The sequence below is a fragment of the Lemur catta genome, chromosome 1 (assembly GCF_020740605.2).
Source record: "Lemur catta isolate mLemCat1 chromosome 1, mLemCat1.pri, whole genome shotgun sequence".
NCBI classification, from domain to species: Eukaryota; Metazoa; Chordata; class Mammalia; order Primates; family Lemuridae; genus Lemur; species Lemur catta.
This window is the reverse complement of record NC_059128.1, coordinates 167,106,645-167,121,159: the sequence shown is the minus strand read 5'-3', so window position 1 is coordinate 167,121,159 and position 14,515 is coordinate 167,106,645. Positions and strand designations below refer to the sequence as shown.

The 14,515-nt window shown below is 50.1% G+C and overlaps 1 protein-coding gene across 3 annotated transcripts in view; it reads left to right on the top strand.

Annotated features, from left to right (window-relative positions):
• Positions 1-14,515, top strand: part of SLCO2A1 (solute carrier organic anion transporter family member 2A1) — a 79,627-nt gene that overhangs the window by 42,556 nt on the left and 22,556 nt on the right. For all 3 annotated transcript variants that reach the window (XM_045538986.1, XM_045538994.1, XM_045538993.1), the window contains one exon: positions 354-516. In XM_045538986.1, the coding sequence (XP_045394942.1) occupies positions 354-516 (163 nt within the window). The remainder of the gene's footprint in view (positions 1-353; positions 517-14,515) is intronic.

Below are 14,515 nucleotides of genomic sequence, written 5' to 3'. Positions count from 1 at the left end.
GGGGTTTAATTAGGGAACATATTTTGTTCCTAGGAGCCAGCCAGGACTGGAGGCTTCCTTGGATTTTGCCCCAAAAGGTTAGATCTTAAGATGGATGGATTTTAGGCTATGAGCTTTATGTGGTCTCCGCATACTTCCCTTGGTCTGGAAGTGTTTCTGACAACAGAAGGAGAACTGAAACTGCCTGTGCTTGGCCCGCTGCGAGGCTCTCTGGGCAAGGCTGACTCTGTGAGCTGACACTGGGCAGTGTCTTCCCTCTCCAGTCTTCCTGGATGAGGTGTGGTCAGACCTCCGCTGTGGGTGGGTGAGGCCAGGGTCTATGGTCTCACTCGGCCCCTCTGCTCTCTCCGCAGATCAGCAATGCCATCCTCATCATCTTTGTCAGCTACTTTGGCAGCCGGGTGCACCGTCCACGGCTGATCGGCATCGGGGGTCTGCTGCTGGCTGCAGGAGCCTTCATCCTCACCCTCCCACACTTCCTCTCGGAGCCCTACCAGTACACCTTGGCCAGCAGCGGTGAGTGGCCTCCAAACCCCGCCTCAGGGGGATAAGGAATGGGCCGGCACCTCACAAAGTTAGCGGGGAGGCTCCTGGGGCAGTGGACACTCCCCTGGGCTGTGCCGCCCTCTTCCACAACAAAGTTTCCTTGGCTTTTATTGCTTTGTTTCTCCCCAAAGCACATCTGAAGCTCAGAATGTACTGAAGTACAGAGAACTATGAAGCAGCTGTCTGAGCTCTGGCTTGTGGAGGAAAGAGTATGCAATCGTGGCTCACCTGCTGCCGCAATCCCCTGTGCTTCATGCCAGGAATGACCCAAGCTCCACCTGCCTGGGGACACTCGTGAGCAGTGCCCACGATGGGGCTTGGCGGGAGGAGGGTCAGAGCATCCATCATGATGAGATCTGTGGATCTTCTCATTGCTTAATTATCGCACTTGGTGACATTCGTACATTCTTCCATAATTCTTTAGGTTATAATGTACTTGTGCTATGACCTCATTTGATCATGTTCACTATGTTCGTGGACTCTGCCAGTCCATGAGCATGGCAAGAGCATGCCTCACCATTGCTCTTACATTTAGCATTGACCTATGACTTAACAAACTCTGAAGTTCATGAATGTCTCTATTCCCTAGAACAAAATAAGAATCGTAAGGTATTTTAATGCTTATCATCCTCTTCCATCTTCCATTTTATTGTTGATCAGTATTTTAGTTCTACCTGTCTTTAACCTCTCCACAGTGGTCATTACTACAAATTATTATTAAACTGTTATTTATACTTAAGTCAGTGCTTATTTAAGTATGTAACCACAAGTTTATTGGTTTCTTTGTTCACCATTGCTCCCTGCATGTCACCCACCCTGTTGATTCAATTTTCTTTTTCCTGAAGGATATCCTTTAGTGTTACATTCAGATGGGAGCATGAGTGAGAAAATCTCCAAGTTTTTGTCTGAAAATGCCTCGGTTTTACCCTTGTTCTTGAATTATAGCTTAGCTATAAACAGGATTTTAAATTAATAATTATTTCTTTTCAGCACTTTGAAGTTACCATGCCTCTGTCTTCTGGCATTTCTTGATAGTGTTGGGACTTTTCCATCAGTCTAATTGTCATCTGTTTTTCGGTATCCTACTTTTTTGCCTCAAGTTGTATTTAATATTTTCTCTTTTATTTATCGTTTTACATGCCTACCATAAGGTATCTGACTATGGGTTAATTTTTTGGAATTCAATGTGCTAAATCTTTTGGAAATTAAGATTTTTCTTTAATTCTGAAAAATTCTCAGCCAAACATACTCCAGATATTGCACATCCCTGTTTTCTTTATTCTTTCCCCTAGAACTCTTTTTATATATGTGCTCAACATTTCCATTTCTGGCCTCCTTGTCTCTTAAACTCTCTTTCATAGTTTTTAGTGCTTTGTTCATCTGTGCTGCATCCTGGACAATTTCCTTAAAATATGTCTTTCTAGTCACTTAGTCTCTCTCCAGCCTTGTTAATTGGTGTCAGACCCATCCTTTATATTGAAAATTTTATTGGCACTATATATTTTGCTAATTTCTAAAAATTCTTATGATAGTTTTCAAATTTGTCTGTCCAATTTTCATGGTTTCTTGGTGTTTCCTTATGGTTTCTATTTTTTCTTTGATGTCTTCCACTATTTTAAATACATTTATTTTATAATCTTTTTCAGATTTTGAGAATGTTAGTACCCCCAATGTTTTCAGTCTGCTTGCTCTTATTCCTGGTGGATTATTTCCTTGTATGTTCTATAATGTTTGATCATGGGCCATTTGCAGTGGGATTTTTTCCCCTGTAGAAATTTTATGTGGTCTGGGTTGGGAAATAGCCTTACAGAGTGGTTTTGCATTTGTATTTACTCAGCACCCTGGCAACATCACTGCTTTGGAACTAATTTTATGTTAATGTATTGGCTTGGGATGAATTTGCACTTGTTTTAAGAGCTGTAGGAAGTGACTGTGGTTTTGTGATGAGCAGCTGTGAGAAGCCCAGCCCGTAGATGTTCATCCTTGGTCCACTGTCTCGGAGTTGAAAGTGTCCAAGGATAAATGAGCCACCCAGGAAGGTGCTGAGGAAATAATTGATTCTGGTTTGCTGAAATACCGGGCTCTTTTTCTCAGTCAGATGTGTAGAAAGGTTCAAGAGATGAATCAATTCATGAATGACAGAGGCAGGGGATTACTTTATAGGTTGTAAGACCTATGGTACACAGACAGAAGTGGCTGGAATGGGAAAAGAATGGAGCAGGAACGGGGATGTCTAATGATAAAACATCTGCTGGGCTCTGCTCATGGAAATCTTTTCCCCATCTCCTTATAAATAGCCAGTCACTGGCCAGTCACTTCTTGTAAATGTGTCGTGGCCTTAGATCCATTTGGACTGTGTGAGGCTGAGCCCGGCTTCAGGTGGGCAGGGGTGAGGACAGACCTGAGCCCAGGGGCCCTACCATGTGCTTTCTCCCCCTTGGTGTAGACAAGGAGTTTGAGGCCAGCTTGGAAGGAGGGTCAGGAGTTGCTGGCCACCCTCTCAGAGGCCAGGCCAGCTGCACTGTCATCTCTCCAGATGCACGGTCCCTGCCCAGTGAAGACTGGGCTCCTGGAATCAGCAAGAGAGCCTGGGGCACGGGGGCAGGCCAAGGGGAGGGCGCCCTGCCAGGCACACACTGTGGCCTGCTGAGCCTGGCGAGTCAGCTCCCCACAGCCTGGGCCCACATCCCAGTGACATTTGCTTCACACACAGTGGCCACGGGAGGGTGGTTACAGGCAGGCCTCACTCTGCTCCTTGTTAGGGATGGTCAGATTGGATTCAGCCCACCACGATCCTCCCAGCCCAGAGGGAAATACTCTGCTGTTTCAGCCTTGCCCCCAGTGCTCTTAGCCAAAATCCCCTGAGAGAGGACCAAAGGGGCTGTGGAAGGACCACAGCTTGCCTCTTAGGGCTGCAGTGGGAGAGTTGTAGGCCAACAGAGCAGACTGCTTTATAGTTGCTGCTCAATTTATTTGTGCAAATTTTAATTGCAGCAACAGGGGATAGCAGTCTCCCTTGGTCTGACCCGAATCGGAGCAATGCTTGGAAGTGCTCAGGGCTCAGCTACCTTTGGGGCATCTTCCCGGTGCCAGGGGTGGGATGGGGAGGACTTTGGCCCAGGAGCCTCGTCCACGGGATCTTGCTGGGGCTGCACACTGGGTACCAGTGCAGGGCGGGACTGTGCTATGCTAATATGTGCAAATAAAAATATTCATAAAGTCTCACTTCATGGGAAAAGCTTGAAATGTGACTCCTAATTCGAATGTATTCCTTTGGAAACTTTAATTTTGAAATATGCTAGGTCGCAAGAACAAATGCAGTTCATCAACTGCACCACCGTCAATGGTGATGTGAATCTGAATCATCTTCAGGAACCAGGCAGTCCTCAGTCTGAACCTGGGCACTGAGGCTTCCTAATGGCCTGGACTTGGGCCACTTCCTCTCTGCCCTGAGTCTGGGTTCATCCCTGAAGGTCTATAACAGACCAGGGCTGAGAAGATGCATGTTCAGAATTTAGTGCAGCGCTGGCATATTCAGTAATCATTAAGTGGTAGCTCTTTTTCCCCATGGTGGTGGGGACAATACTCATGATGTTGAGTAAAGTAGTAAATCCTCCAGATCCCAAATGACAAAGCTTCTTACTTCCTGTAAAGAGCCAGAGTTCAGCAGCTCTTGGCTATGGGTTGGGCAGCCTGCGGGAATCTGAAGGTAGATTCTCTCTGGTCCTTACCACTGGCCTCTGCTCTGGCCCCAAGGAGGGCCCCTCCTGTGCCATGGTCCCTGCTGCATCCTCCCATGTGAGTCTATGGGATTTCTCTCGGTGGAAGCTTAGGTTGTTGTGCTCTGATCTTCATGTTGGTGCAACCTGGTGTGATGGGTAGGGAATGGACTTTAGCATTCGAATCCCAGTTCAGCCAAGACTTGCCAAGTCTCCTTAGGCAAGCCACTTCACCTTTCTGAACCTCAGTTTCCTTGCCTATAAAATGGGAGCACTACTACTTTCACTTTCAGCATGTGCGGAGAATAAAATTAAAATAAAATATTATGAGTAAAGTGCTTGGCTCATGTTAGCTATTTAGCAAATTTCTATTTGCTTGCCCTTGTCATAGTATTTGAGATCTGTTACTCGTAAGGAATGGCCCCAGTACTATTAGCACGTTTTTGTTGCTGATTTCTTCCTTGTGGAGTGAAGCTGCTCCAGAAATGAACATGGGAAATGAAGAGTAACTATGTGTTTTAGGAAAAAAAATTAAGGAAGGGCTGAACATTGTGGGAGTCATGGAGACCTTTAACGACTAATTGCTAATTTTGAAAAGGCCATGCAGACATTTATGGATGTTTAGATTTTCTAAATGTCAGTGGGGTCCAGAAATGTGCCCTGGCGCCTCTAGAGAAAAGACGAGCTACCTAGCCAAAGCCTCCAAGACCACTTCTGGTAGGCGCAGAGGTTTTCTGAGATGGGAAACAGGCCACCCTGAGACCAGTTCTCCTGGGAGATAAGAGAAGGGGCTTCGGAAACCAGCGTCTGGCAGGACTAGGTGTAACCTGGAAAGATCCTGCCAAGTCCAGGGGAAGTCTGCCCACATACAGACAATGGGTGCCGCAGGCAGGACGCTTCCTGGAGGTTAAGGGGAGGAGGAATGGGGAGTGTATTTTTGGAGCAGTCCAGAAAAGAAAGGGAAGAGCCACTTTCCAGCCCTTTATTCATGAAGTTGCCAGCCCCCACCCACGCTCACTCATCCAAAGGCCCCCGCCCTGGAAAGAGGGTGGTGGGAAGGCACAGGTGGAGAAGCCTCAGGGTCCTCAGTGGCTGCGTCCCTTCCTCCGTGGACTCAGTGGGGAACATGCAGCACCCCAATTCCCAGAGCAGAATCCCTGAACCCCACCAGCCACACAGGGTCTTTCAACCCGGGGAACCACTCAGAGCCGTGAACTCCGGGCAGCTCCGTGGTGAGCACCCAGCTGTGGTGTGAAATGGGTGTGAAATGCGTGTGCAAAAGAGCCCTGCAGGGGAGTGAAGGTGCAGCCTGTGAAGGATGGCGGAGTGTGTTTGCGGGGGTACTTGCGTGTGGGTGCGTGTGAGGGAGGTGCTTCCATGTGTGGGAAGTTGAGCGTGTGAGGATGTGTGTGGATGTGGAGGGAGGTGGACATGTGGGGATGTGGCGGGATGTGAAGCCCTGGCGTGGGAGGTGTGTGAGAGGAAAGTGTGTGTGGGTGTGTGGGTGGGGCTGGGGGTGGGTGCATGTGAGGGGGAGAGTGTGTGGGTGGAGGGTGTGGAGAGCGGGGGTGGGGGGGTGGTTGGAGGGTGGGTGGGTGTATGAGGGGGCAGGGAAAAAGAGTGTGTGTGTTGGGGGGGAGCGACTGGGTGGCCAGTCCAGGTGGGAGTTGCACAGCCTGGCCGATGGGTCTATTTAACCTGACAAGGAAGAGAAAACAAACAAATAATATGTGTGTTATTAATTTAACTGGGAGAAAAATAGCCCTGAACAGATGAGCAGAACAAAACTTAATGAGATTTGATGTGGAACATTTTTTCAATGTGCAGTGTAGGAAAGAACAGAAGCAAACATGGAGACATGGTAGAAAACACTAAGCCTCTGTGCTGAGCTCCAGGGGAAGGCCGGGGAAAGGGCGAGGGCTGGACGCTGGCAGAACTCCGTGGCGATGGCGTGGCAGCCTCTCCGAAGGCCTGAGCAACGATATGAAAGAAGTTGACTCCGTCAGGCCCTTTTGAGATCTGTTCTGTGGGCAGGTCACACCCCCGTTTGGCCGGCCTGGACCCCTTGTTCTCCTGGGTCTCCAGCCCAGGCCTGGTGGGACCTGAGTGTGGCTCCCCGTCCCACGTCGGCCCTTCAGGCGTGTCTAGTGATCCCCCTTGCTTGGGAATGAGGCTGGCGTGGCGGCCTGCTTGGGCCGGGAGATCTGGGAGGCAGGCTGCGTCCTGCTCCTCCCGGGACAGTGCGTCTCCAGGAAGGCTGCAGGCCACGTGTCAGGGCCCACCTATGGCAGGGGAGCTCTGCTTGGGAGTTGGCATCCAGGGAGGAAAGGAAAGCTGGTCGCTATTCCAGTGGCTTTGGGCACCCCGGAAACACTGTTGAGGAGTGAGGGATAGCCCCACGGAAACAGGGTGCCAGCCCCCGTCCCGCTGGGGATGTGGTTTGGAGAAACCACTGATCTTCCCTGTGAGAGAGGCCGTGGGCTCCCCAAGGCTGCTGACTGTGTGCCCAGACACCTCCTGTGGCACAAAGGCTTGAAAGGGGAACCACTGGCACATCTGGGCAGCGTGCTCCCACCAGGAGGAGGGAGACTGACAGGGCAGCTTCTTTGTCTCGGGAACAAAAGGACTTTTCAGAATCCAGAGCTTGGATTGGCTGTAGTCAGAGAGGATGTGAGGCTCAGAAATCTAAAGGGAGGAAAGAGCAGAGAAAAGTCAGCTCGACAGAGGACTAACCCACAAACCAGGACCTCAGCAGTCACCTAAGGGGGCTGGCTGGTGCTCTAGAATGTTCTGGAGAGCCCCTTCCTGGCCCCTTTCTGGCCCAGGGCTGGAGTGAGGAGAGGTCTGAGCGGCACAGCTCCGCACCCCACCCCCGCCCCCACCTGATGACAAGAGCTCTGCGTGTGTCTGTTTCATGCTTTGTGCTTTTCTAGAACCACTGATTGCAGTAAGATTTGAAGGCTGAAGTGTTTGAAAACCATAGGACTAGACCAGTGTTCAACAGACATGTTCCATGAAGGGCTAGGTAGTAAATGTTTCAGGCTTTCAGACCATAAGGTCTCTGTGGAAACTATTCCACTCTGCTGTAGTAGCACAAAAGTCCCCATTACCAATAGATAAGCAAGTGCATGTGACTGTGTTCCCATAAAATTTATTGATAGCAACAGGCTGGGAGCTGAATTTAGCCCACAGATTGTGGTTTGCCAACCCCTGAACTAGACAGTGCTCAAGACCTCTGCCAGGCCCACTGGCCCCTCCTTTTCTCCCACTCTTCTCTCTCTTTTCTTAGATTTCCCTGAATACTGCCTTCCTATACTCTACTCTGTGGGTCCCAGGTCTGCCTTCTAGAACTACCCAGAACCAGCCCATCGGGCCATGCTACAGAAATGCCACCATAGGACCCCAGAGTCTTCGCTTCACTTCCTGTACTCTGTCTCCTGAAATGAGGCTTCAGGCCCTTTGGGGGCCCCAGCTGCCTGGCCGAGCATGATGCCCTCAGGGTGGTCTCCCTGGGAAGAAGACAGAGGGAGGCTCCTCTCTGGATCTGAGGGTCCTCGTCAATGCAGCCTGAATTGTGAACTTGTGGTCAAAACACCAGATTCTTGTCCTCGTAAATTTTTTAAAGCTAGGTCTCATCCTTCCAAGTGCCGGCTAGCTGAATTCTTTGAAATTATAGTAAAGTTTCATGTTTTATCCCCATAGGAATCATTCTCCTTGGTTGGAGCCTCTCCTTATAACCTTAGATCTGATTTCGAATTTTCAGCCTTTGGACTATCTAGTCAGCCATTCCTTCCACATTCGTGTCATTCGTGTCATTCACAAATTTGTGAGCAGTTTCCCTGCTTTCACCTGAGTCCATGATAACAGTATTGAGTGGTGCACTTAGGGCAGCCTGCTTTCGGGTGACGCCGGCCCATCAGCACCCGAGCGGGACATGCTTTGAGCCAGTTCTCCCCTTGAGGACTCTCCAGCCTTGTGTCCCCATCTTGTGCAGCAGGATATGATGGCAGGTTTGTCAAAAGGCCTTTCTAACCAATTAACACCACGTTACGGCTTCCTGCTGGTTTAGGAGCCCCATTAACAGTGAGGTTGGTTTGGCATGACTGGCTTTTGATGAACTCATGTTGGCTCAGCTAACAGCTTTTTTTTTTTCTTCAAAGAGCTCCTCATCAGCCTACTGAGTAAGTATATGAACAAAACATTCTGCCTCACATCCAATGGGGGTGTGCTAATTAAGCTCATGTCTCTTTGAATATTAAAATTAAATGGCTCTGAGCTGCATCCTACTCCCTCGGGTATGTCTTCCGTTCTTCCTTCCACTGAAGAACCAGCTTTGATGATGAGCCAAGCCAGGTGCTGCTTGGAGTGCTGGGACATGTGAGGGGGGGAGTGGGTGTGGGCAGTGGGGAAGAAAGGCCCTGGCCAGCAGTGTTACAGCCAGCCTTGCTGGGCACACTTGGTGAGCCTGCCCTCTCACGCCCCGCTCACTCGCAACTCAGCCTCCTCCATACAGGTAGGCGTTTTCCCCAGGAGCACACCCACTTGCCCCTTGACAACTCTATCATAATCCATCTGTTGCTGGTGATCAGCAATGGTCTCACTGGTCTCTAGTTTCTGGACCAAGTCCCCAAATGAGCAACATTGTCTATCTCCAGGCTTCTGCCATTTCCCCTATCCATGTCAGTTTCTCACAGTTACTCGTGTCTTTGGATGAACATTGATCTTATTGTATCATCACTACACCCCAGGTCACAATATCCTCATTATTTTTAATTCTCATAAGAATGCCCTATTTTGGAGATGAGGGCAGCGAGGTTCAGAGAGGCCCCTGACTAGTGAACGGAGCCAAGATTGAATCTGTCTGGCTTCAAGGTGTGAATTTCTTCCATTGCTCCATGATGTACCCCAGGTTGTCAGCCCCAACTCTGGTTCTTTCTGCCGGGGCAAAATAATTATGTTTTCTTGTTTCCCAAGATGAAACTCAGAATGCATTTGCCCATAGAAATCATTTTATAAATGGAGGCTTAGTTTAATTGGAATAGAGCACATATTATTATAGGAGCATTATGGATTAACTGGGCTTTGTGGATTCCACTGAGAACCCAATCATTTCTGATTTGCAAACAACTCAATTTACAAATGACTTTGAGATCTCAAGTCACAAGTGAATTTGGGACAGCCTGTTCCAGGCCTGCCAGTGGGTGTAGCCGGAGTTTTGGGAAGAACTGTAGAGCAGCCGAATTTAGGAGGATGAGGAAATAAGTCCTTCATAGTGGAACATTCTGAATCAGGTTCCAGAACTTGTGCTGATAGCTTGAGGGCTTGGCACCTTGGATGTTCCAGAAAGTTCTCTGGAAGCACCCTCACCTTTCCCTGTTGTTCTTTTGTGGATCGCTTCTGAGGTTTGAGGCTTACTAACCTCTTCCCCGTTGGACCCTACTCACCCACAAGCTCCCAGATGACAGCCCTGTCCTCTTCTGAGCTGGGAAGGAGTGGGTGGCTCTCAAGAGTCATGATTTGAAGGAGAGAAAACTTGCTGCCATCCTCTTTCCTGGCAGAATTCTCCTCTCTTTGCTCTACAGCACGACTAGCCAAAGGAAGTCCCCTTCTCATGTTGCTCGATCCTTCTAGGGTCCTCTTTCTGCCCCAGCTCCAGATCTTTGTGCAGAGACCTCTTATTACACTCTCGCCAGCCCTCCAGCCAGCCTCAGCCTGGCCACCCCGAGGGGTGGGAAGGAGCCTGGAATGCGTGGCCTTGAGCAACCGAACGGCCAGACCTTGGTCTGCCCCAGGTCTGCACCACCTCTGTGTGGGCCACTCTAGGGAGGCAGACCTTCCTGACAGAGCCGCTTACGTTTCCAAACCAGCTGGGGGGCCCAGGAATTAGAAATGAAATGCTGCGTATTTAAATCGTGGGATGAGTCAGAGGGTTGACTCACGTGCCAGTGGGGTGGGGCTGGGGCAGCAGAAGGAGGGGAGAGGTCCCGGCCTGTTTCTAGTTAGCGTTTCACAGCCCTGTGAAAACTGGCAGAGCCAGGCCTCTGGTGTCCTGTGGGAAAAAGAATGTACTCTGATGAACTTGAGCCTTCCAGAAGTCTGCCTCGGGGAAGATGAGAAACAGACTGACATCCGGCTAACGCATGGGCGCCCCTCCTTCCCCCGGACCCCTCAAGATGGAGGCAGGCGGCCGCGGGTGGGCAGGCGGCCCCAGAGGCTGTGGTGAGAAAAGGCAGGCGTTTCTCTGACCTTACCACAGGGTTACACGGTGGGGAGGCCGAGCCAGCAGCCTCTGCGGAGGAAGGGGGTGAACTTCCATAAGTTCAAGGGCGCGTAGCCGGGTCCGGGGCCTTTGCTAGAGTGCCGAGAAATGGTGAGAAGTTGCTGCTTCTTCCATCACGTGGACCCCAGCGCCTGACAAAAGCTGGGGCCCCTGCTCCAGGAGGAGGGTGGTGGAGGGGAGTAAAGAAAGCCAAGCCCCCAGTTCTGTCTGCCAGGGGCTGTCTAATGTGTGTCCCTAGATCACAGGCTGCCCATGGGATGGGCCGGAGGCAAGGTCTTTTCTTCCCATTCCTCCTGCCCCTTGGGTTCACCTATCCCTGTGCTCTTAATGTCAAGAGAAGAGCCTGATGTTCTAAATTCTAGAAGACTCCACGCTCACCAGAGTGAGCTTGCCAGGGCCACCTACTGCCAGGGGGCCCCAGGCTTGAGTTTTGGGGAAGCCTGCACCACGTCTGACTCTGACATAAACACCTGTCCCCATGCAATGCCAGGGGGTAGCAGGTCCTGTTCACGCCCCTGCCCTCCGCCTTGCCCTGCGCTTCCTGGCCGCCTTCGGGAACTTCTCTGAGGGCAGCGCCCTCTGGGGTTGCCTTTAACTGTTGTTCCCTTTTTACACGTGTTAGAGCTTGATCTGGAATGGGTTTGGCATAAGGAAAAGAGAGTTTGTTGGGAGACCTTGAATCAATTTGGAAGGCAGAATAGGAACTCAGTAGATGTGGACGTAATTGGGGCCAATTGATTATTGTTTAAATACATATTTTTAATAAAGGCAGTTTCTGACATGCAACCCGGACATTCTTAACATGGGTGGTAATAAACAATCCCCAGAAAGTTTTGCCTCAGGGACACTTTACGAGGTGAGACTGCACGAGGATTTCTGTGGCATTGGTGTATACCAACGCAAGGGGCCCCGTGAACACTTGACAAGCCAGTCAACACTTTTGCAGTCTTTGATAACCATTAAATGTCCCACAAAAAAGGATTTTGCCAGCCAAGTCGGCATCAGTATTCTAATAAATGTGAATTTAGTAAAATGAGAATCAGCAAAATCAAGAACTAGCACTCGTGAAAGAAACACATATTCTCTGGCCCTTTGTTTCCCCAGGGGTGTTTCCCATGCCCCTGCCCTCCTCCAGCAGCCTGGCCCGCGCATCCTACACACGTGCCCTCCGGCTGTGCGTTCGCCGGCCAGGCCAGCACTGCGCTGCCCGCACGCCCTGCCCCGCCAGCCGCACGCCCTGCCCCGCCAGCCGCACGCCAGCAGCCGCATCTGTTCAACCACCTCGGCAGCTCGGATGGGCTCCGCTCCCCGCCTGACCTGTGGGCCTGGAAAACTGCTCTTAACCTCTCCAGTGTGTCGCCGCACTGCCCCTCAGGACCGTCATCCTTCTGGGGTTTCCCCTAGGATACACTCCAGGTCCCCTCCCAGGACACACAAGCCCTCCAGGAGCAGCCAGTCCTCACCCGGGCTGTATTTGTGCTCACTGAACTTCATTTCGTGCTGTGGGGTGTGCCACCCCCACCACCCAGCCCCTCCACTTGCTGCTTCTCTCTTCCCCAGCCGCCCCCTCCCCACCCTCATCTTCTGTCTCCGCCTGTCGGTTCTTCTCAGTTCAGGCCACTTTCTCCAGAAATCATTTCCAGAACCGTCTCCCTACAACACTGGGTTTGGTGCCTCTGCCATGTGCTCCCTGGCACCCTGTCCTAGCTCAGCATGTACCAGGCAATATTTTTTTAAATTGTTGTAAAACATACATGACATAAAATTTACTATTTAACCATTTTTAAGTGTGTAGATCAGTGGCATTAAGCACATCCGCATTGCTGTGCAACCGTCACTGTCATCCATCTCCAGAATGTTTTCATCTTCCCAAACTGAAAGTCCGCACCCATTAAACACTGACTTCATTCCCTTCCCCCAGCCCCTGGCAACCACCATTCTACTTTTTGTTTCTGTGAATTTGACTACTTTAGATAACTTGTATCAATGAAATCACACAGTGTTTGTCATTTGTGTCTGGCTTATTCCACTTAGCATAATGTCCTCAAAGCTCATCCATGTTGTAGCACGTGTCAGAATTCCCTTCCTTTTTAAGGCTGAATGATATTCTATTGTATATGCCACATTTTGCTTATTTGCTCATCTGTTGATGGATATTTGGTTTGTTTCAACCTTTTGACTATCATGAGTAATCTTGCTGTGAATATGAGAGCACAAATATCGGTTCAAGTCTTTGTTCTCACTTATTTTGGGTAAATATTCAGAAGTGAATTACTGGATCATATGTCAGTTCTATTTTTAATTTTTTGAGGAACCACCATTCTGTTTCCACAGTGGCCGCTCTAGTTAGCATTCCCACCAGCAGTGCACAGGGGACCCAGTTTCTCCACACCTTTGCCAACACTTGTTGTTTTCCATTTTTTTGACAGTAGCCATTTTGATGGATACAAAGTGGTATCTCCTTGTGGTTTTGATTTCAGTGAGCAATATTGTTGCTTTTTCGGTGATCTGTGAATGGACAACCACTCAGGCCTGGGCACTGTCCTTCAGTGGTTGAACAGAGCCGATTTTTTTTTTCACCTCTTTCCTAGTATTGTCATTTGCTTTCATGCTTGCGTGAACTGTGTCCTGGCCCTCCCACTCCATGGCCTGTGAGACGGCACACCACTGAGAGCCTCTGTCACAGCGAGAGGCGTGGCTCAGCCAGGCACCCTGGCCAGTGACTGCACCCAGTCTTAGGGAACTCAGACTTCATTTGTGCTTCATTTCTTTGTACAAAATGTACCTGAAATGTATCTGAATGTTTGGAAAGAAATATTCATTTGAAAACTTAGCAGCAGCCCTTCAATTTATGGACACAGAGTATATGTTGGCCCTTTAGAAACGCATCCATTTGGTCAAAGTTGGCACAGGGAAGCTGTCGGAGAAACACACGTGCAGATTTGTTCAGGTGACACAGCTGCGTTGGGTCAGCCGGCCACGCTGGGTCAGGTGGGTTTGTTTAAGTGCCTGCGCACTTCCCGGGCCAGGCAGCCAGCTCAACCCTCATTCCTGAACATCCCCGTTTGGTCTTGAGAAGAGAACAGGGCCGTGGGACCTGCCGATCACTCATTCTAAAGACCAGCGTGGCCTGTGCTGTGGAAACGCTCATCCACCTGGGGCAGCAGGTGCTGAGGGCAGCCAGTGATCAGTGAGCCCAGCACTCTGCCCGCCTGGCCCAACTACTGCCTCTCACCTGCTGCTGGGCTTGGCCCCTCCCTAGAATCCTCTGAAATCTTTCAAAGTCAACGTTACCAACACAGGGAGCCATGGATTCAGGACGAGAATCCGGTCCCAGCCCAGCCAACATCCGTTGGCCTTGCCTGCTCACGGCCACCCAGACCTCCCCCGGGGATCTGCATGAGTCTGCCAGCACCACACCCATTTCTGGGTGTTGAACATGGGTCAGTGCTGATATAAGGATTCCTGAGTGGGGTAGTGGGAGGGCCAGACAGCCCTGGTGGTCTCTCTCTCAGCAGGAACATTTCACAGTTCTTTGCTTCCAGACTGTCCTGAGAATGGGACCCAGGCAGCATTACTGAGCCACAACAACTTCCTTTAAGAGGGCATGCACAGCCACCAGGCCTGCCGGCAGCCTGGCAGGATCCAACTTCTCATGCCTGGGCCTCTTATTGGAACCATGCCTTCCAGATCATTAATGACCCATAGGGAATCTCCCTACCCAGTCACCTCATAGTCTCTGCCCCAAGGGAAACTGAAGCTTAGAGAGATTTATAAACTTGCTTAAGATCACACAGCTACCTAGGGATAAAACCAATTTCTTGACTCCCTATACTGTGTTTATTTCATCTTATTGTCTCAGATTTTAGCAAAACTCCAGGCAACCAGCCCCTTTCCAGGAGGCTTCCTGGGAGGAAGTAGGTGTAGGTCCAGGCCACCTCCAAGGGTCAGAGAGCTCATATGTTCGAAT